Genomic DNA, 19,706 nt, shown 5'->3' on the forward strand with positions numbered 1-19,706 from the left:
CCGTCCACCCGCCGGCAGGTGCCCGGGCCGTCGTGAACGTGGGTGCCCACGTCGCTGTGTGGAATACGTCTTCGTTTCCCTTTTGGCCTCTTCGGGGACTCGAGGCATGGCCCCCCGTGTTTCACGGGTCAGGCCAGTGTCTCCTGACGCTTTCTCCCCAGGAGGCTGGGTCCCCCCACCTGGGGTTGGCTCCGGACTGGTGGCAGGTCCTGGGGGCCTTTTGGGCACCGCATCCTCGAGCCGTCACGTCACCTTCCTGTACCGTCCCCACCGTGGTGGGACGGGCAGAGGGTGCTTGGCTCTGTGCCACCGTGGTCCCACCTGACTGGCAGGGCCACTTTCTCCTCCAGACACGTGACTTCTGCCAGAACCAGTTTCCCCGTAAGCCAGCAGGGCGGGGCTGGTGGAGGCCGGGACCGGGGGTGCCTGGCTCGGGGTCACCAGGAGCTCGCCACGGTTGGTTAGCAGAGCGGCCCAGACGGCAGGGCTGCGGCTCGTACCCCAGCGGCGGCCTGCCCCGCCGGTCCGCGGGGGAATGAGGCTTCACGCTGGAGGCTGAAGGGAGGGGGGGCCCGGACCCCTGGGAGACCCCGTCGGCTGCTCACCTGATGGATGAACACCTGCAGGGCCAGGCTGCGCAAGGGGTAGGATGGCACAGTGGGGGTCGGCAGAGGTGGGCCCGCTGGGAGGAGGACGGCCTGTCCACCCAGCGGGGTCCTGGGCTCTCACCCAGGGCCGGGAAGCCTGGGGATATCGCAAAGACGCAGCCCGGCAAACGTTCCCTCTCTGGAGTTCCGGTCCCGGCTCCCGGAACAGTCCCAGCAGAAGTGGGCGATGTGGGGGGCCCAGCACCACCTGCTCTGGGCGAGCTGGGAGCGGGGAGGCCCTCCACGAACTGGCCGCGTGGCCCTGGCCGAGTCAGCTGGTTCTCGGGCCTCAGTTACTGCATCTGTGAAATGGAGAGAAGGCATGCGAAGGGAGCGTTTGAATGCTTGGGGTTTGGTTTTTTTTTTTGCTTTTTTTTGCTTTGCTTTCCAGACTTGGATCCTCCCGGCCCCTGGACAGAGTGGGAGGCAGACGTGGGGGGGATCGTGCCTGCCGCCCACCTGCTGACTCATTCAGCATCCGGTGCCAGTGAGGACAGAGCGCAGGGGTGGCGTGCGCACGTTGGTGGAGCTTCTGCTGTGTGAGAACCGGCACCCGCCGCTGAGCAGGGAGTTTCCAGTTTATACAAGGATTCACCGTCCACGTCGGGGAAGCCAGGCCTCCCTTGGGCCCCTCCACGCCGCAAAACCCGGTGAAACCTGCTCCCACCTCAGTGCTCTGCAGGCATGAGCTTGAGCCCTTCTGGAAGCTCCAGTCTGCGGGGGACCCGGGAGCCGGCGGGGGGGGGGGGTGCTGAGCCCGTGTAGGATGGGGAGGGGGGAGTGTGGGGGTGCGTGTCCCGTCCCAGGGCAGGTTCTCCTGGAGGAAGCCGGCTACCGCCCATTTCCAGGTGGGCGGGAGGGAGCCAGGGGGTTTCTGCACCCCTGCACTCGGGCCGGGAGACACGTTTGGCCTTTGGCAGGAGCAGCCGCGACTCTGGGTGGTGGTCCCACCTGTCTCGGGTCCTTGGCGGCTCCTGCAAGTGGGGGAGCTGCAGCCGGGCATGGCTCAGATCCCTGAGCACGCTCCCAGGTGGCTCCGTTGACCCCGCGTGCACGGAGGGGCAGAGGGGACCGCGCGGGCCCGGGGTTCCGCTGCCGTCCGGGGCAGGGAGGTGCTCCCGCCCAGATCTGGAGCCTTGTCCCCTGCAGGGGAGAGTCTGGAGGGGTCCGTTAGGAAGGAAGCTTCACCCTGACCCGGGACCCGCGTGGCCTGGGAGTGGTTTTGTGGAGTCCGGGTCCGGTGGGGCATGAAGGAGGGGGCAATGGAATTGGCCACCAAATAGGCGGCCGTCGGACACGTGTCTTCCGTGTTACCTATTTGAGACGGTCAGTTGTGGCAGAGGCTCGATCGTTTTGCCCCCGACTTCCGCTCATGCCGTCATCTCAGCCCTCGTGTGGCCGGACCACGGGCACTAAATGAATGGTGCACGTGGGAAGGAGATGCCCGCAGCCGGAGAGTGGGGAGGGGGGAAGGGGCCTGTGGGAATCCCGCGTTGTTCAAGGTAGATTCCGCCTGGACCGTGGCCGAGGCTGGTTCTGGGACAGGATGGAGCGTAATTACTGCGTGGCGTCCAGCAGCCCGATCCCCCCGGGCTGCCGTGCGAACCCGCCGAGGGTCCCTGCGTGCACGTCCCACCTTTGGGTTTCGTGGGCGCTGTTTGCGGTCTCTCCTGCGCCTTCCGGAGCCCCCCCCCTTCCCCAGCCTCATTCCACCTGGGGAGGGAGACTGTGCTGGTTTCTGCTCGCCCTGGCGCTCGCCGTCTCGGTACCTGTGGCGTCCCCGTGGCGTCCCCGTGGCGTCCCCGCGCTCCTGAGCCACCAGGCTTCTTTCTTTAGGGCTTAGCGTCACAAACAGTGGTAGTTCGCGTTTCCTGGCAAACGGCACACGCAGCCCTTCTAAACCTTTCCTGAGCTTCGTCTGTTAGCCTGCACAGCAGCCCTCCACGTCCGTACCATCATCGGCCTGTCACAGACCGGGAAACCACGGCACAGAGCAGTGGAGTGGCCCGTGGGCCCCGACGGGGGCTGCCTTCTGCCCTGTTCCACTCATGTTCTCTTTGTGGGCTCCCGTCGACGACTGTGGCAGGAAGTGAGAACAGCACCATGTCCGAGTGTATGGGTTAGGGTTCTCGTGTGTGTGTGTGTGTGTGTGTGTGTGTGTGTGTGTGCAGGCTGGTGTGCAAGGCCAGAGGACGGGGAGCCAGGAGCCCCAGCAGCGCCCCCCCTGCTGTCGCTGACTTGACTCCGTGCAGCAGGTGTGTGTAGGATGCTGCCCATCCCCAGGGGTCCAGGCCGCCCCCCTTTCTGATGGCGGGTGGGGGGGGCCCCAAGGCCAGCTGGGCTGGTGGACGTGGTGCAGTCATGATGCTCCGGTCATGCCCCAGAACAGCCTCGGGCACTGCCCAGGTGGGATTTACGTTGTGTGAAAACTGGACGTGACGTTCGCACAGACCCCACATGCCCAGGAGCACAGGACCAGGGGCTGGGCACAGGGGGTCCTTCGAGATCCGGGACGCGTGTCCCCTGAGCATGCCAGGACGCCTCCCACCCAGCGCCGAGCAGCCTGGGGCCAGGCAGGCTGGCGTCTAAGATGACCCACGACAGAACCGGTGAAGGGGCCGCGTGTGTGAGAACACCCTTCTTTGGAGAGGGGAACGGTCCGTCCGGGGTGCAGAGCTAGCTGGGCCTCCTTGTGGGCCTCCCCTTCCTGAGACGCCCAGCGAACCGGGCGGCCCGACCCGGGAGGGGGCCCCGGAACCACCCTCCTCCCTCCTGAGGGCTCAGCCTGCCGGTGGAGTCCAAGGTGGTGGCCGCTGTTGAGGGACCCCCGGTTCCCCTCCGCAGAGGGGGATCCACCTGGGGGCATCCCTTCCTGCACACTCTCCCCCTCCCAGGGTCCCCAGGAGGGTGCGGCCCCAGCCCTCGGCTTCCCCCCTCCGCAGGGTCCCCCTTCCCCTCTGGAAGGGCCGACACCTGTCGACCCCAGAGTCTCCTGAGCGGGAGTAGCTGCAGAGGGTCCCATGGGGGGATGTGGGGGCGGGCAGTGGGGGACACTGAGGCTGGAGGGGTCTGGAGGAGAGGGGAGGCTGGCCCGAGCCCCTGGGGTCCGCACTGTACCCCCGCCCCAGCCTGCTGCAGCCCCTGGGGCCCCAGCCTCGGGGGGAGTGAGGCACACGTGAGCTGTGGCTCACTGCAGCCCGTGACCCACTTTCTCCAGCTTTCTTGCGGGAGTTGTCTGCCCACACGCGAGGCTCCAGCCCCATAATAAGGGAAGACGAGCAGCCGGCTCCAGGCAGACGCGCCCCAGCTTTGGCCGTGTGCCCCCCGCTGCGGCGGCCACCTAACTGCGGGGCCGTCAGTCCCCCTACCAGGGCAGACAGCGGCCCGTGGGGCCTCCTCCCCGGGGGGGGAGCGGGCGGTGGGGGCGCCCAGAGAGGGGGCTTCAGCACCCGGGGCAGGTCCCCCCCACCCCCCGCCCAGGTACGTCCAGGACTTGTAGGCGGAGGCCAGGCCCCCACATGGGCTTCCTCTTCCAGAAGGGGGCGTGAGGTCCCTCCGGGGCTCCAACCCACCTCCCTGCTCCAGGTGTGGGAGGGTGGGGCGGGGTCCCTGACCGCCGCGGGCCCAGGTCTCCTAGCTGGGCTCCTGATGCCCCCTCTTGCGGCGGCCCTCCCCACTGCACCCCCGCCCCAGAGGGGGTTACAGTCTGCCTCTGAAAATCAGCCCCCTTCAGTCGGGACAGCCGCAGGATCTGGGGGGGACTTGGTGGGGTCAGGCCTTCAGGGCACCACAGGGAGCCCAGCCCGGGGACTGGGGCTCCCAGAACCGGGTGGGAATGGTGTGCACCGGGCAGTGCGTGTGGGCGGTGCCCAGGCCAGCTGACCCCGGCACTCAGCTTGCAGTTGGCCCGGTGTCGGTCAGGAGGCCAGGTGGGCGGATGCCAGAACCCGGCCCTAACCCACAGCCACATGACCCAGCTGAGTCAGCCTGAGAAACGCCCAGGCTGGCAGGCCACTTCCTGCCCCCGCCCCGCGTTCCTCCACCCTCCACAGCCACGGTTGGGAAATGTCTCTCTGGGGGAGGCCCCGCTTCTGCTGACCAGCCCCCCACCGGAGCCTGGCCCCCTCCCCTCCTTTCTGGCCCTGGCTTCAGCCCTCCAAAGCACAGAAGGGACTCGGGGCTTGAAGCTGTGCCACCAGAGAGGGCCTGGCTTATGCCACGGGGCCTTACGCTGGTCATTTTCCCTCTGGGGACCTTGGTTTCTGCATCTTTCCAACAGGACATCGAGATCTTCTCTCCCTGCCTCTTGGGTGCCATTGCATGGCATCTGATGGGGTACCACGTATGAAAGGGCCCAGGGGCGCCTTGAGGGTCACCAGACAGCAGGTAGACTGGAAACACCCCAGTCCCAAAACCCCTTGGGGCCCGAACACCAGTCCAGGTGGGCACCGGGAGACCTTGAAGGACCAGCCCCCGCACACCAAAGTGCATGCCGGGATGTCCTGAAGAGGCTGCCACTCCCCTGGGGCCTTCTCACCCTGCCCAGGTTGAGCCAAGTGGTCGGTCCAGCCAGGGGACGGCAGCCCGGCACGCTTCTGGAAACTCGTGCTGGTGTCTGCCCTCAGGAGGGACCAGAGCAGCTGCTGGGCTGGAGCGTAGGGTGGCCTCCCTGGCGTGGCTCTGGAGACCTGGGTGGTTTTTCCCCTCAGCAGGGTCCTCACGGCCACTAGCCTTGGGACCTTAGCAGGTTTCTGGAACGTAAGGGGGTGTTGTTGACAGAGTGGCTGCTGTCTTCCAACTGATGGCTGCTGTCTTCTAACTGATGGCTGCTGTCCTTCCCTGTCCATTGGCTGTGAGGTCGGAGAGCCAAATGGGGGGGGGGGGGGGGCTTATGTCGCTTCATCCCTGAGCCTGTCTGTGACTTTGGAGCGTTTTCCCCGCAGCCTTTTACGGTCCCCTGCATTCAGGCAAAGGTATGAGCCCAGCCACGTTGGCGGCGGTGGTGGTGGGAGCCAGGCCACGAGGCCCTGCTTCTCTGCTCCCATCGGTGACAAAGAGCCGCTGGTGACCTGAGCCCTGTCCCCCCTGCCTGGGAGCCTCTGCTCTTGCCCCCAGCACGGCTGGGCCGGACCCTTCACTCTGGCCCCTGGTCTGAGAGCTCACCAGGCCCCTGTGGGCCCCTCCCTGGGCCCCCGCGGGTCTGGGGCTTTGCCCCCCCTGCTCAGAAGAACCCTCCATTTACAAATAGGGACTTGGAGAGAAACGTGGCGAGCCGGGGCACACAGCCGTCAGCAGTCCCCAGCTCTGTGTGTGGTCCCCAGGCATCTGTGGGGGGACCGGGGGAATGTGGTCAGAATCGTACCCCCACTTGTGCGCCTGCGGGTGGAGTGGGAGGTGCGTCCATTCTGCTGGATCCTGCTGGATTCCTTCTCTGTCTCAGGCCTTCCCACGGAGAGCCTAGGCTTGGCGGGTTTTGGCCCAGATAACCGGGCTGTGCGTCCCGCCTGCGGAGCCCTGATAAGGCACCAGTGACCTTTCTTTATGAGGATCCCATTGTTCTGGCTCGAAGGTGGGCGTCTGGGTGCTGGTGGAGGGGACAGTGCTTTGGGGGCAGGAAACTGCCCAGAAGGCAGGTTCCAGTGGGGGCTGGGAGTGTGCCGGGGTGGGGGCGGGGGTGGGCTCCGTGCCCACTCCCCAGGCCTTGCCGTTGGCCTTGGCCCAGCATCAGAGAGCATGTCACCTGGCAGGTGCCCAAACGAGGATGTCAACTCAGGGGCGCCGGGCTGGCCCAGCCAGGGGCACAGCCTGACCTGTACCTGTGTGCTCAGGGCCAGCCCCGCGTGGGACCCGTCGCCCACTGATGTTGGGGGGCTCTCAGGCCCCAGATGGGAGACCAGAGGGAGTGCCCCTGCGCCCTTGAGCAGCTGGACCCCGGGCCTGGGGAGCAACCAGGCAGGCAGTGAGGGACAGAGGGGACGGCTGCCCACCGTGAGTGTGGCCCCAGGCTGGGGCTGGCTCAGCTGGGGGGAGGGGGGTTCTGTCGTCACGTCCCCCGTTCCTCAGCACCCCCTCCCTCCCCCGGGCTTCATGGCGGCTGCACTCCCAGGGCCTGCAAGACTTCCGTTTCATCCTCAGGAGGCCTCCCTGTGCCAGACCCACCCCCTCCGCCGCCCCTGCCGGCACCCGGAGGGCGGGGCCGCGGTCCTCTGGTGCTCACGCCACCCCTGGCATGGCGGGCAGGTGGGGACAGGACCCTCTCCAGGGCCACAATGGAGATCTGCCCCAAACCCACCCTGGCCACCTCTCTGAGGACCCTGCCCTGCCCTGCAGAGAAGGAGGAACGAGGCCCAGGGACGTTGGCCGCGCCGCCTTCATTCACCCCAGGGGCCTCTGGGGCAGGCCGCGAGTCCCTGCTCCTGGCATGCACTGGATAGACAGTGAACAGGACGGACAGACACCACTCCTCTCCTAGGACCTGTGTCCCGTGGGAAAAGAAAGCTAGTGGAGAAGAAAGGAACCCCAGGGAGAAGGCTCTGGAGCTCGGAGCGCTATGTGGAGAATTTGCTGTGTGAGGTGCGAGGGGGCCGGCCCTCTGGAAGGCGACGTTGCAGCTTAGTGTGGGAAGGACCCCGCCAGGCGGGGGTGTGGGCGACGGCATTCCAGGGGGGACGGTCCAGAGCAGAGGCCCTCGGGGAACGGGCTCTGCATTCTCCAGGGACAGAAAGGGGCCCGTGTGGCTGGGAGAGTGAGTGGGAGGAAGGGTGGGGCTGTGGAGGGGCTGGAAGACGGGGGCCAGGGGACTGAGGCTGGCCTGTGTTCTCTGGGCCGGGAGCCACTGGGGAGATGTGACCCGGATTAACTTTTGCAGTGGACGCAACAGCACCCCCTCCCCAACGCCTCACCCCTGCCTTGCCCACAGCAGAGATCAAGCGCCCAGAGTCAACAGCAACCAAGGGTGGGACGACCAAGGGAGGTACGAATTCAGAGACCCCTCCCCCTCTGGGCAGGTCAGAGGCGGCTTGTAGGGGCCCCAGCACTCTTCTGGGGTGTCAGGACACAGAGGAGACATTCACTGGTGCACACCTGCATTGCATTCGGATTGGAGGGTGTCCATAGAGCAGTTCAGTTGTTTGAAGGTCACCTCTGATGTGTTGGGCCAATAGGAAGGAAGTGGGGAGAAAAGGAGGACTACTCAGCTGACTGGCTGGAAAGATCCATGGAGGAGGGAGGGCGGGAGCGATGAGAGGTTGGGTGGATAGATGGATAGATAGGCAAATGGGCAGCTGGCTGGCTGGCTGGAGACATGATTGGATGGATGGATGGATGGATGGATGGATGGATGGATGGACGGATGGGTAGGTGAGTGGGTGGATGGGTGGATAGACAGACGGACGTGTAGATGGATGGATGGATGGATAAATGATCGGAGGGGCGCCTGGGTGGCTCAGTCGGTTGGGCGGCCGACTTCGGCTCAGGTCACGATCTCGCGGTCCGTGAGTTCGAGCCCCGCGTCGGGCTCTGGGCTGATGGCTCAGAGCCTGGAGCCTGCTTCCAATTCTGTGTCTCCCTCTCTCTCTGCCCCTCCCCCCTTCATGCTCTGTCTCTCTCTGTCTCAAAAATGAATAAAACATTAAAAAAATAAAAAAAGAAAAGAAAAGAAAAAATGATTGGAGGGATGGATGGATGGGTGGGTGGATAGACAGATGGGTGGGTGGATGGATGGACGGATAGACAGGTGGGTGGGTAGGTGGATGGATGGATGGGTGGGTGGGTGGTTAAATGATTGGATGGATGAATGGGTAGGTGGGTGGATGGAAGGATGGACGGATGGACAAGTGGGTGGGTGGGTGGATGGATGGATGGATGGATGGATGGGTGAGTGGGTGGATAAATGATTGGATGGATGAATGGGTGGGTGGGTGGATGGATGGATGGATGGATGGATGGATGGATAAATGATTGGAGGGATGGATGGATGGGTGGGTGGATGGACAGATGGGTGGTTGGATGGATGGATGGACGGATGGACAGGTGGGTGGATGGGTGGATGGATGGATGGGTGGGTGGATGGATGGGTGGATGGGTGGGGGGATGGATGGATGGATGGATGGATGGACGGATGGGTGGGGGATGGATGGATGGATGGACGGATGGGTGGGGGATGGATAGATGGATGGATGGATGGATAAATGATTGGAGGGATGGATGGATGGATGGATGGATGGATGGATGGATGGGTGGGTGGATGGGTGGGGGGATGGATGGATGGATGGATGGACGGATGGATGGATAGATGGATGGGTGGATGGGTGGGGGGATGGATGGATGGATGGATGGATAAATGATTGGAGGGATAGATGGATGGACGGGTGGATGGACAGGTGGATGGATGGAAGGGGGAGGGAAGGAGGATGGTGTACATGGGTGGATGGTGCAGCTCACAGACTAGAGTCCCACTGGCCATTAGCAGTGCTGGGGGAAGGCACCTATAGGGTCTGAGAAGGCAGCCAGGATCCTCACGCCGTCTCTACTCTGCTTTGGGTGGAGCCAGGGCAGATGGGCCAGCTGGGAGCTGGGACTGAGCTGTAAGCCAGGCTCAGGCAGTGTGGGCAAGAGTCCCTCCACCCGCACCAAGTCTGTAAGACTTAACCACTAAGACAGGTGAGACCCCAAGTGAGGGAGGCCTACCTGGGCCATCACCCCTCATCATCCTCCCTGGGGGCCCCTGCAGGTCAAGTTCATGTCTGACTCGTCTTGGCCACTAACCTGGGTGCTTGGAAAATCTCAGCCGGATGAGTCAGTCAGTCAGCTGGGCCTCGTCTCTGGTGCTGGCTTCCTGGCAGGCTAGAAGTGTCCACTGACACTGATCGGCAGGGCTGGGCCCCCCAGATGCCCGTCCTTCTGGCCCAGCAGCGGGTTTGCTAGAAGCCCAGCTGAGGTAGTGGGAGCGTCGGCCAGGAGCTGGGTTCTGAATCGGTCCCAATTGGCTCAAACACAGGCCTCGCCAGTTACTAGCTGTGTGACCTTGGGCCCAAATCCCAAACAGCAAAGGTAACCAGCTTAGCCAGGTGACAAGATAGTGGTTAGGAAGGGAAGGGCTGGGAGCCCCTCACTCTGACCCTCGGGGGGCGGGGGGGCACAGAGAAGGCTCTGGGGCTGCCATGGGAGGAGGTCCGGGGCCACCACCAGATGCCCTGGGCCCCGCCCACTCCAGAGCCCCGCCCAGTCATAGCAGGAAAGGCTCTGTGTCTGAGCCCCCCCCCCCCCCAAAGGCCCAGGGCCTTGGGAGGAAATGGGGCCTTTGTCTTGGGTTTGGCGGGAAGCCACGGGCCCACCCAGGGAGGTGGCTGCAGCCCCAGACCTGGAGGAGAGATGGGTCAGTGGGCCTTCACGGAGCACGTCCTCAGGGAGCGGACGGAGCACGGGATTAGGAGTCAGGGTCCCTGCTGTGCCACCACCCACCGGGCCATGACCACAGGGCAAGGCCTCCAGCTCTCGGAGCCTTGATTTCCTCATCTATAAAATGGGCCGACGTAGGGGACTTAAGTCGACCGCTTGCCCCAGGCCTGCCCAGGGCAGGAGGATCTGGGAGGAGGCCCAGGCCTGCTCGTGAGTGATGGGCTGGGCTGTGCCTGGGGCAGGGAGGAAGCTCATTCGGGAGAGCCAGGGCAGGGTGTGAACTGGGGTGCATCTGGCTCTCAGCACACACCTGCGTTCTCTCTCGGTGTGATGTTGTTGGGGCGCCCGCAACAGAGACCCCCAGGAGGAGCCGAGGCAGAGGGAGGAGAGCCAGGGGCAGGGGGTGCAGGAGGCAGGATGTGCAGGCGGGGCCAGCTGCCCCCGGCGCTCTGGGTTGTGGACCGCACAGCCCTTCTCTCTCGGCCGCCTCCCCTGGGTGCGTCAGCGGCCATCTCCCCTCAAATGGCTCCGTCACCAGGGAGGGCAGGTCTGGTGGCCTGGCCTGGGTCCATGGCACATCTCAGGTCCACTTGGCTGCAGCCAGGGTCCTGCAGAGCCAAGGGAGTGCTGGCCTGGGGGTGCGGTGTCCCCAGAGCAAGGTGTGGGGCTCGTCTGGGTGGGCGGGGCTTCCCGCAGAGGCGTGGTCTTTCCCACGGGGGCGTGGTCTTCCCCGGGCGACCACCCCCTGCCTGCCGGTGGGTCCCGCCCCCCCCTCCCCGCCCCCGCCAGGCCCTCCTCGTCCACTCCTGAGACGCCCCAAGTGAGGGCCTGAGTATAAGACCGGGTGACGCCCGCCACTCCCGACTCCGGAAGTGTCTCCGTGCCCCTAAGACGGGGCAGGTGGGAGGATGCCCGCCGGCCCCTGGGCTCCCCGGTCTCAGCGTGAGGTGTGACCGCCTCTCTCCCGTCCTTCCTTCCAGAAGCCTCCCAGCGCCCAGGCCATGAAGGAGGAGGCCTTCCTCAGGCGCCGTTTCTCTCTGTGTCCACCTTCCTCCACCCCCCAGAAAACCGACCCCCGGAAGCTCACCCGGAATCTGGTCTTCAGTGGAGAGAATGAGCTCTACCCCCTCGGCCCAGGTCAGTGCCCCCGGCTCTACCCCCGCGGCAGCGAGGGCGATTAAGCCCCATCCACCGTGGGGTCATGGGAGGTCAGCAGGGGGCTCCCTCGCCAGCGTTATGGGGCAGCTCGTCCGTGGAGAGGCCGTGTGGTGTGGCGGCCCCAAACCTGCCCTCCTGAGACAGGCCCCCTGAACCCCAGCCCCAGTTCTGGCTGGGTGACCCTGGGCCAGCCTCAGGGCCTCTCTGGGCCTCAGTTTCCTCCTCTGTGAAATGGGGATGTGAGCTCCCAGTTACAAAGGAGTCCTGGGCTCTGGGAGGGAACAGTCCAGACTGGGTGCCCTCAGGCCGCCGGTGGGTGAAGCACTGAGCACGCAGGGGACAGAGTCACCCGTACCTGCTGGTGCTTGCCCGGCCCCAGGTCCCCGCCACCCCAGCTCCTCGTTCCTCCCGGGCCCGCCCAGCAGAGCCCAAGCTGAGCGCCGTCTGCGTGTCTGTGACTGCTGCCCCAGAGGGCCTGCCTCCCTCCCCGTCTTGGGAGACGTCGCCTCCTCGGCCTGCCCGCCCCTCGGCCGCTGCCAGCTTCAGGAGGGAGGAGAGGGACGCCCCAGCTGTTCCCGGCCGCAGTGTCCGTCCTGCCCCCACCTGCCACCGGGAGAGCCTCAGGCCAGTAGGCTGTCAGGACATGAGGGGCTTCTGGGGACATCCCACCCAGTCTCACGAGCAGATAGGAACATGCCATGTCAGGTCACACGGGCCAGGGCACAGGACACCTAGGGAAATAAAGCTGACATCTGTTCTCTGCTGCCATGCCCTCTCGGGAGTGGGGGATGGAGGGGGTGGGAAGGACACATCCCAGTTGGTGGCCGGTCTCAGAGGTCTTTGGTCCCCAGAGTGGCCGCCCCATGCAGCGCGAGACCCGGCAGGTGAAGACCTTTTCTCAGGAGGGGAGGGCAGGTCCTGGGGGCAGGGGTGAGGAGGTGGGTGTGGACGGAGGAGAGGAGCCAGTTCCAAGAGGAGCTCCCTTGAGCTAGGAGGATCCCCCAGCAGGCGTCACCCACACTGGGAGGCGACAGAGGCCGGGGGAGCCCCCCAGGACAGCCCTTGAATCGAGGGGGCCTGGAGGAGAGGGCACCTTGGAGGTGGGGAAAGCCCCGTGCTCACAGCCCAGCCCGGGCCTCGGGTCAGGGCGCAGAGGCTTTGCAGAGGCAGAGGCAGAGGCAGCGAGGCAGCATCCTTGCTGGGGTGGGAAGGCCAGGGCACCTCGAGTGGCCGCTGTCCTAGGGCCTTTGCTGCCCTAGGTGAAGCCGGGCCCCCCAGGACAGAATCATCTCCCCAGGTGGCCATACTGGCTCTTCTGCAGGGCACGGCTCTCGTTCCCCGGCCCCCCGGCCCCCCGAGGGCTCTGGGAGGTGGGTCTGTGGAGCCCCTGCCAGGGCCGGGTCTGGGGACACCTGTGTCCCCGCCCCACCGAGATGGTTCTCCCCCAGCGGTTACCACCTCTGCTCCTCAGCACAGGGACCCGGCTGTGAGCCGGGGCACGTGGCCGGCGGGCCTCCCGAGACCAGCCCCTCTTCCTCCTGCCCATAAACCACAGCCTCGGAAGCCCCGTTCAGGACAGAAGGAGCTAGGCAAGGGCGGCTGTTTCCCCGGGACTGAATCCGGACGCCTCCCCTTTCTCGCCCTCGCCCTCAACCAAGCTGGACGGGAAAACGGGCACCCGCCAGGTCGGGGTGCAGGGACAGTGCCCGGCCACCTCCCTCCCAGAGTCCAGCTCCCAGAAGGTTAGGGAGAGGGGGCAGGCCAGGCGTGGTCCAGGCGCCCTGAGCCCACCATGGGCCTCCAAACCTGGGCACCGCGTTCCTCCCCTGAAAGTGGGGGCCTGGCCTTACGGTCCTCGAAGGACGTTCTGCGCCCAGGGTGCCCGGGCTCCTCCCTGTGCCCAGGTCCTCACTCCAGCTGCTCTCTTGCAGGGAAGGACTTGGAGCCCAATGGCCAGCCGCTGCCGAGGGACGAAGGGCCCCCGACCCCGGGCTCTGCCACCAAGGGGCCACCGGTAAGAGCCTGGCCGTGGGAGGAAGGGGACAGCCCGCCGTCCCCAGCCCACGCGGGCCCGGAGGAGCGGCTCCGAACCCCGGCCTGCACGTCTGGGAAGGAAGGCTGGGGTGGAGTCACAGCGCCGTGGGCTGTGTCATCGAAGCCGCCTTTGTGGCCAAACACGGGCCGGGGAGGCCCGGGGCCGGACCAAGGCTTGGGCTGCTCGGTGGCATTCGGGGACAGGAAATTTCTAAGAGGAGCCCGCGGAGTCTTTCTGTTGTAGGCAAACCGCCTCCCCTCCCCTCCCTCTGCCTTTGCCTCGGTGCTCCCTCCACCAGGTACACCCTCCGCAGGGCGAGTTCTGGAAGCTCACGCGCCCACATGCCCCGCGGGCCTCCCAGGCCAGCCTCTCCTGGCCCAGGCATGGCTGTGCCCTTCCAGGCAGAACCTCTGGTCCAGGGCGGGCGCCGAGGCCCGGGCAGTGCGTGGAGGGTGTTAGGCGTACCCTTCTGTCCCCCAGAGGGTCTCAGGCCAGGGTCCCCAGACGTTGACGGGGGTTGGTGGCTCTGGCTTCTTGCCATGGGGCTGGGGAGCAGTGCAGACAGACAGGCGGTTGGCCCCCTGCCCGACCACCTGCGACCCCGTGTGATCTCGAGTGACTGCCTTGCTCCCCTGGGGCCTCGTGGCCTCATCCAGCAAAGGAGGGCTTGCTGTGGTTCTCGTGGTCTGTCCCTGTGTCTGCCTCGGGCGAAGAAGAGACCAAACCTTTGGTGGGTGCCCCCCACCTGCTGGAGACCGCATGTCCCTTCCCTGGCCCCCAGGGCCGCCAGCTGGGGAGGAGGAGGCAGAGCGTAGTTATTTGCTTACTTATTTGTATTTAATTTAATTTTTTCATTTTTAATTACAGTATAACACGCATAACCCAGATTTACCGCCCTACCCGTTTCTAAGCACGCAGCTCCGGGTGGCATTAAGCACGTTCAACTCTGTTGTGCCGCCGTCCCCCGTCCGCGACCGGAACTTTCCGTCTTCCGAAACGAAACTCCGTCCCATTAAAACCCTACCCCCCCCACCCCCTCCCCCAGCCCCGACGCCCACTGTCTGCTTTCTGTCTTTATGAATGTGAGTCTGTGAGGTCCCCGTACGAGTGAAATCCCGCAGGATCTGACCTTCTGTGACCGGCCTGTTTCAATCAGCATCACGTCCCCGAGGTCCATCCACGCTGTAGCAGGTGTCAGACCGCCCTTCCTTTTTAAGGCTCAATGCTGTTCCCTGGCAGGGGCGGACCACTTGGGCTATTGATTTTCTCAAGACACAAGTTTATGGCCTAACAACACTGGAAACACAGCTGTGTCTTTCTACGAGCCAATAAAACACAGGCACTGGCAGCAACCCTTGACTCGGTTCACATTTCAGATCCGGTCCGTTCCGTAACCGTGTCTGAGCGTCTCCTGAGGGGCACGCGCTGCTGGGGTGCTGCGTCGGGCTCACGGAGAGAACGACGTCCTGCTCTCCTGGTGCGTCCGACCTGGCGGGGGGGCGGACGGCGCCAGACGAGACAAGGCCACCCGTAACGTGTCGGCCCCTGGCGGGGGGACCCCAGATGCCGTAGGGCAACCTGGGGCTGCTGTGAGGACGCAGCTTGGGAAAAGATACGAGCTAATACAGATCTCGTCATCTTCCTCGTGGGGCCAAGTCAAACATCCCCAAGCCCACTGTGTTGGGTGCACAGCTCAGTGGCGTTTAGTGGGTGCTCGGTGCTGGGTCGTTCCGAATCCTCTCCGTCCCCCCAGACGGAAACCCTTCAGAGCCTTACCTGTTCTGTTGCTGGGCCAGATGGTCGTTCTGGGGTCATGGGGCATTCTAAAGCATTCTGTGTTCAGCTCTTCGGGGAATGCCAAACTGGTTTCCACAGCCCCTGCACCGTTTCACGACCCCACCAGCGACGAGGGAGGGCTCCCCTTGCTCGCGTTCTCAGCACGTTTGTACTTTCCGGGTTCTCCTCCATCGTTGTGTGGTGCTCCCGGCGGCTCTGACTTGCGTGTTGCTGATGACTGATGATCCGTCCGGGGCTTCTTGACCGACCGGATGTCTCCTTGGAGAAATGTCTGTTCGGGTTCTCTGCCCGCCTTCGAGTTGTGTTGTCTTTGTTGTTGGGTTGTAAGCGCTCTTTATATATGCCAGACCTCAGACTCTGATCAGATACGTGACTGCAAGTACTTCTGTTCTGCTCCATCCGGCCCACCCCCCCCCGCACCCCCCCCACCCCTCCCCCGGTCCCCAGGCCCCAGAGCCTGTGTCTCTTCCTCTGTTGCTTAAAGCAAACCCCACTCCTTTGAGTCACATCTGGAGGAGAGCTGGGTGGCAGGATCGTTCATTCATTCACTCATTCATTCATTCATCCAGGATGCTCACCAAACCCCCAGCTGCCGGGGCGGGGCGTGTGCTGGGATGGAACTTCCGTGGCAGGAGTTCTAGACAACAGACAGGACTGCCTGCGTGGCGGTAATTGTAAAAGGTGTGGGGCCGGCCAGGGGCAGGTATGTCAGGGTCTGAAGGCAGCAGGGCAGTCAGAGCTGTCTTCCTTCTCGGGAGTGGCTCAGTGGGGCCTGAGGACCCAGCGACAGGGAACAGCATTCCGGGCTGGGGGAACAGCATGTGCTAAGGAAGCTGGGGCACGGTGCGTGAGAGGCCTGGCTCCCCAGGAGGACAACCAGGAGCGTCTCTGTAGCTCAGTCCCGGCCCCCAGAGGCTTGTCATCCGCAAAGTCTGGCATGCACACCGTCACCCGAGCTTCAGCTCCGAGACCGGCTCTAGAGCAGAGGCCGCAGGCACCCCGTCCTTCCGGTGACTCAGCCCCAGCTCGGCCCTCACGAGCTGTGTGACCCTGGGCAGGCTCGGAGCCTCTCTGTGCCACAGTCTCATCTGCAGGATGTGGACAATGATGATGACCCACAGCTCTCGCAGCTCTGTCACTTGTGGTGGCCTGCCCGTCCTTTCCACCCCCAGGGCCTGAAGCTTCTGAAGCTTCTCGGGGGAGAAGCGGCCCCGAACCATAGGATTTTCACGTCTCACAAAATATTATTCTCTGGACGTTTTTTTGGCCTCTTAAAAAGTTGAAACCGTTCTGAGCTCACAGGCTGAACAGAAAGGGGGCGGGGGGCGGGATTCGGGCCGCAGTTTGCTCCGCCCTCCTCCTCTAGCCTTTAGTCCTGGCCTTTTCTCCACCCGCAGGGCCTCAGTTTCTCTATCCGTTAAAGGACCGCAGCCCCTTCCAGCCCCAGATCCTGGATTACTGCTCTCGGCCCGTGCAGTGTGTCCAGCGGGCCTGGCAGGCTGTGCCTCGTCCTCGGCTCTGGTCTGGGCTCAGGACAGGGCTCGGGCATTGCCCACCACTCAGCAGCTCCCAGGGCACCAGGAGTGAGAGTCCCCTCTGCACGTGTGCCCCCCCCCCCCAGAGGCTGGACACACGGCAGTGGCTAGGGTGGACGCTTCCCGGCACCTCTGAGCTCCTGTCCACCTGCTGTCCTCAGCCTCCCTGACTTGTCCGTCTCTGTACCCTCGGCCCCCACCACTGCCGATAAACTGAACAGAGGGTGTCGGACGGGTGTGAGGACAGTACCTTTCTCTGACCTCTCTGGTTCTCTTGGCCTCCAGCCCACCTGGCCACCCCCAGCCCTCTGCAGCCCCAGAATGCACCTGGCTGCCCCCCCCCCACCCTCTGTAGCCCCAGAGCTCACCTGGGCGCCCCCCAGCCCTCTGCAGCCCCAGAATGCACCTGGCCACCCCCCAGCCCTCTGCAGCCCCAGAGTGCACACTGATGCCCCTTCTCTCCCCAACTTGAATCTCTTTTGCAGGTAGAATACAGGCTATACAATGGGTCCGACAAGGAATGTGTGTCCCCAACAGCCAAGGTCACCAAGAAGGAAGCTCTCAAGGTGGGCACGGGCCCAGGAAGTGGGGACACAAGTGTGTCATTTGTCAGATGGGTGGGCCAGTGAGGTCACCACGGCCCGGCCTGCCAGCGGGAGGGGGCGGGCTGTGCTCTGGCCACCTCCCCACCCCCCACCTCTCCCCCCGCCCCAGACTGGACAGTGGGAGCCCCGGTGGGCTGGCGGGCTGGCAGGAGGAGCGGGGGCGGGGGCGGGGGCCAGCTCAGGGCCTTCTCCCTTGACCCGCCCACTGGGTTCCCTGGGCCCAGGCGCAGAAGGAGAACTACCGGCAGGAGAAGAAACGCGCCACGAAGCAGCTGTTCAGCGCCCTGACGGACCCCAGCGTGGTCATCATGGCCGACAGCCTGAAGGTAGGCCAGACGGGCGGGCACGTTGTCCCAGTCTCAGGCCTTCCCAGGGGACATTGCAGAGTCACCCAGGAGGCAGTTGGGCGTGTTTGTTACTGTGAGTCTGGATCAGCGTCCCGTGGAGGCCCCAGCAAAGGACCACAGGCTGGGGGCTTAAAGACAGGAATGCGTTCTCCCCCAGTTCCGGGGGCTGGCCCCTGAAATCCGGTGTGGACCGGGCCGCCCCGCCCCCTAGTGGGGCATCCTTCCCGCTCCCCAGCTTCTGGGGGGCTCCAGGCAGCCCTGGGCTGTGGCTTGCTGATTCCAGCCTCTGCCTCTGTCTTCACGTGGCCCCTCCTGTGTCTGTGTGTCTGTGTCCAAACGTCATTGAATCAGAGCTCACCCGGCTCCAATGTGACCTCATGTTCACCCGCTGAAATCTGCAGAGACCCTGTGTCCAGTTGAGGTGGCGAGGGGGGGGCTCCTGGCCTGTGGATGGGGGTCCCAGGATGCCACGAAGCCCCGTGCCAGGGTGCGGGGGAGGGGAGGCCGTATCACAGCTTCACGGGTTGGGCTTAGAGTCTGTGTTTCGACGGGGGTGATGGTGGTTCCCTCAGCTCCTGGGACTTCTTTTTGCCCCCCCTAAGGGGGCGGGAAAGCTGCTGAACCCCGGGGTTGCCACCAAGGACCCCCGAGACAGGTGTACCAGCACCTGGTCACCTGCCTAGGACTTGGGCCGGCATGGGCTCCTTTTGGCCCCCCACACAATAAAAATTTAGGCGCTACAGCGAAATTCTTCTCTGGAGCGAGAAAAGAACTGACCGACTCCAAAATTTACAAAGCTGACAATCACAATAGTCGCACCGGCTGCTGGGTCCTCCGGGGCGGGGGGAGGGGCTCCGATCTGGCCTTGAACCTCACCCGGAAACCTGCTCCTGGCCGCAGTGCCTCATTTCTCTGGATTCACTGTAATTTCTGAGCTCCTTGTCAAAGCCCGAGGACCTCGCCCACCGCCCAGCTCCGCCCCCAAGCTGTCCGGGTGCCCCTGGGGTGCCGCCCTCCCCCCCCCAACAGCCGTGCCCCTCCCCGCAGATCCGCGGGACACTGAAGAGCTGGACCAAGCTGTGGTGCGTGCTGAAGCCTGGCGTGCTGCTCATCTACAAGACGCCCAAGGTGGGCCAGTGGGTGGGCACCGTCCTGTTGCACTGCTGCGAGCTCATCGAGCGGCCCTCCAAGAAAGACGGCTTCTGCTTCAAGCTCTTCCACCCGCTGGACCAGTCCGTCTGGGCCGTGAAGGTACCTCCGGGGGGCCCCAGGGCTCAGGGGGGTCGGGCCCCGGGAGGAGCGAGGCCCCGCGGGCGGGCCGAGTAAGAGACGGGCGCCGAGGGGCGGCCAGGAGCCTAATCTCAACTGCTCTGTGGGCCCATCGCCACCCGGCCCCCACCCGGCCGTGGGTTAGGTCTCTCGGTGGCCGGGGACCAGATGCAGCCCGGGCAGAGCACACGGCGATGCGCAGAGGCTGAGGAATCGGGCCGTGTGAGCCGCTCCTAGCCCAGCCCTCCCCGCTGCACCTTCCTAACCGGGAGGCTGCCCGTCAGGGTGCCAGATAAAATCCAGAATGTCCAGTTACGGCAGGATTTCAGACGAACACCCAAATGGTTTTTTTAGTGTAGGTAAGTCCCAGAGATTGCAGGGGGTATACTTCTGCTGTAACAAGCTACTCATCGTTTCGCCGAACGGGCACCCCAAACGTGCGCGTGCCGATTACGGCCACCCGAAGACGGAGAGAACTCCAGAACCGCAGGAGAGCCCAGGACCGAGCCGCGGGCTCGTTCTCCTCTCGCTGCCTGCTGCGTCCGCGTGGCCGGGGGTCTGGCCCCACCTGGGGGTCCTGAGGCCGCGTGTGTCTCAGTGTGCGTCTGCGTGACCCCTCGTGACCCGCATCTCCGCCCGTGCCCGCGTGTCCCCTCGGCTGACGCCGGCTCTCTGTCTCTGCAGGGCCCCAAAGGCGAGAGTGTGGGCTCCATCACACAGCCCCTCCCCAGCAGCTACCTGATCTTCAGGGCCGCCTCAGAGTCCGACGGTGAGTCCCCCGCTGCCCTGTGGGTCTCCCTGGTGGCCTCCCGCCTGGAGTGGGCGCCCCGGGGGCATCGCAAACCGGGTGCACGCAGCCCCTGTCCAGACCCTCCCGCTGCCGCCCAAGCAGGACGCAGGCAGATGTCACGGGA

At 64.6% G+C, this 19,706-nt stretch overlaps 1 protein-coding gene across 6 annotated transcripts in view; it reads left to right on the plus strand.

The window, feature by feature from the left end:
* The window catches only part of OSBPL5 (oxysterol binding protein like 5), a 79,706-nt gene that overhangs the window by 44,162 nt on the left and 15,838 nt on the right, over positions 1 to 19,706 (plus strand). For 2 of the 6 annotated variants that reach the window (XM_045486284.1, XM_045486286.1), the window contains exons 2-7: positions 11,027 to 11,183; positions 13,136 to 13,218; positions 17,057 to 17,137; positions 17,401 to 17,502; positions 18,571 to 18,774; positions 19,477 to 19,561. In XM_045486284.1, coding sequence (XP_045342240.1) covers positions 11,027 to 11,183; positions 13,136 to 13,218; positions 17,057 to 17,137; positions 17,401 to 17,502; positions 18,571 to 18,774; positions 19,477 to 19,561 — 712 coding nt within the window. Of the gene's footprint in view, positions 1 to 520; positions 674 to 1,099; positions 1,330 to 7,020; positions 7,221 to 9,991; positions 10,257 to 11,026; positions 11,184 to 13,135; positions 13,219 to 17,056; positions 17,138 to 17,400; positions 17,503 to 18,570; positions 18,775 to 19,476; positions 19,562 to 19,706 lie in introns of those variants that run through there. The other 4 variants (XM_045486283.1, XM_045486287.1, XM_045486285.1 and 1 more) reach the window with 4 other exon arrangements.

This window comes from Leopardus geoffroyi, chromosome D1, assembly GCF_018350155.1.
Source record: "Leopardus geoffroyi isolate Oge1 chromosome D1, O.geoffroyi_Oge1_pat1.0, whole genome shotgun sequence".
NCBI lineage: Eukaryota > Metazoa > Chordata > Mammalia > Carnivora > Felidae > Leopardus > Leopardus geoffroyi.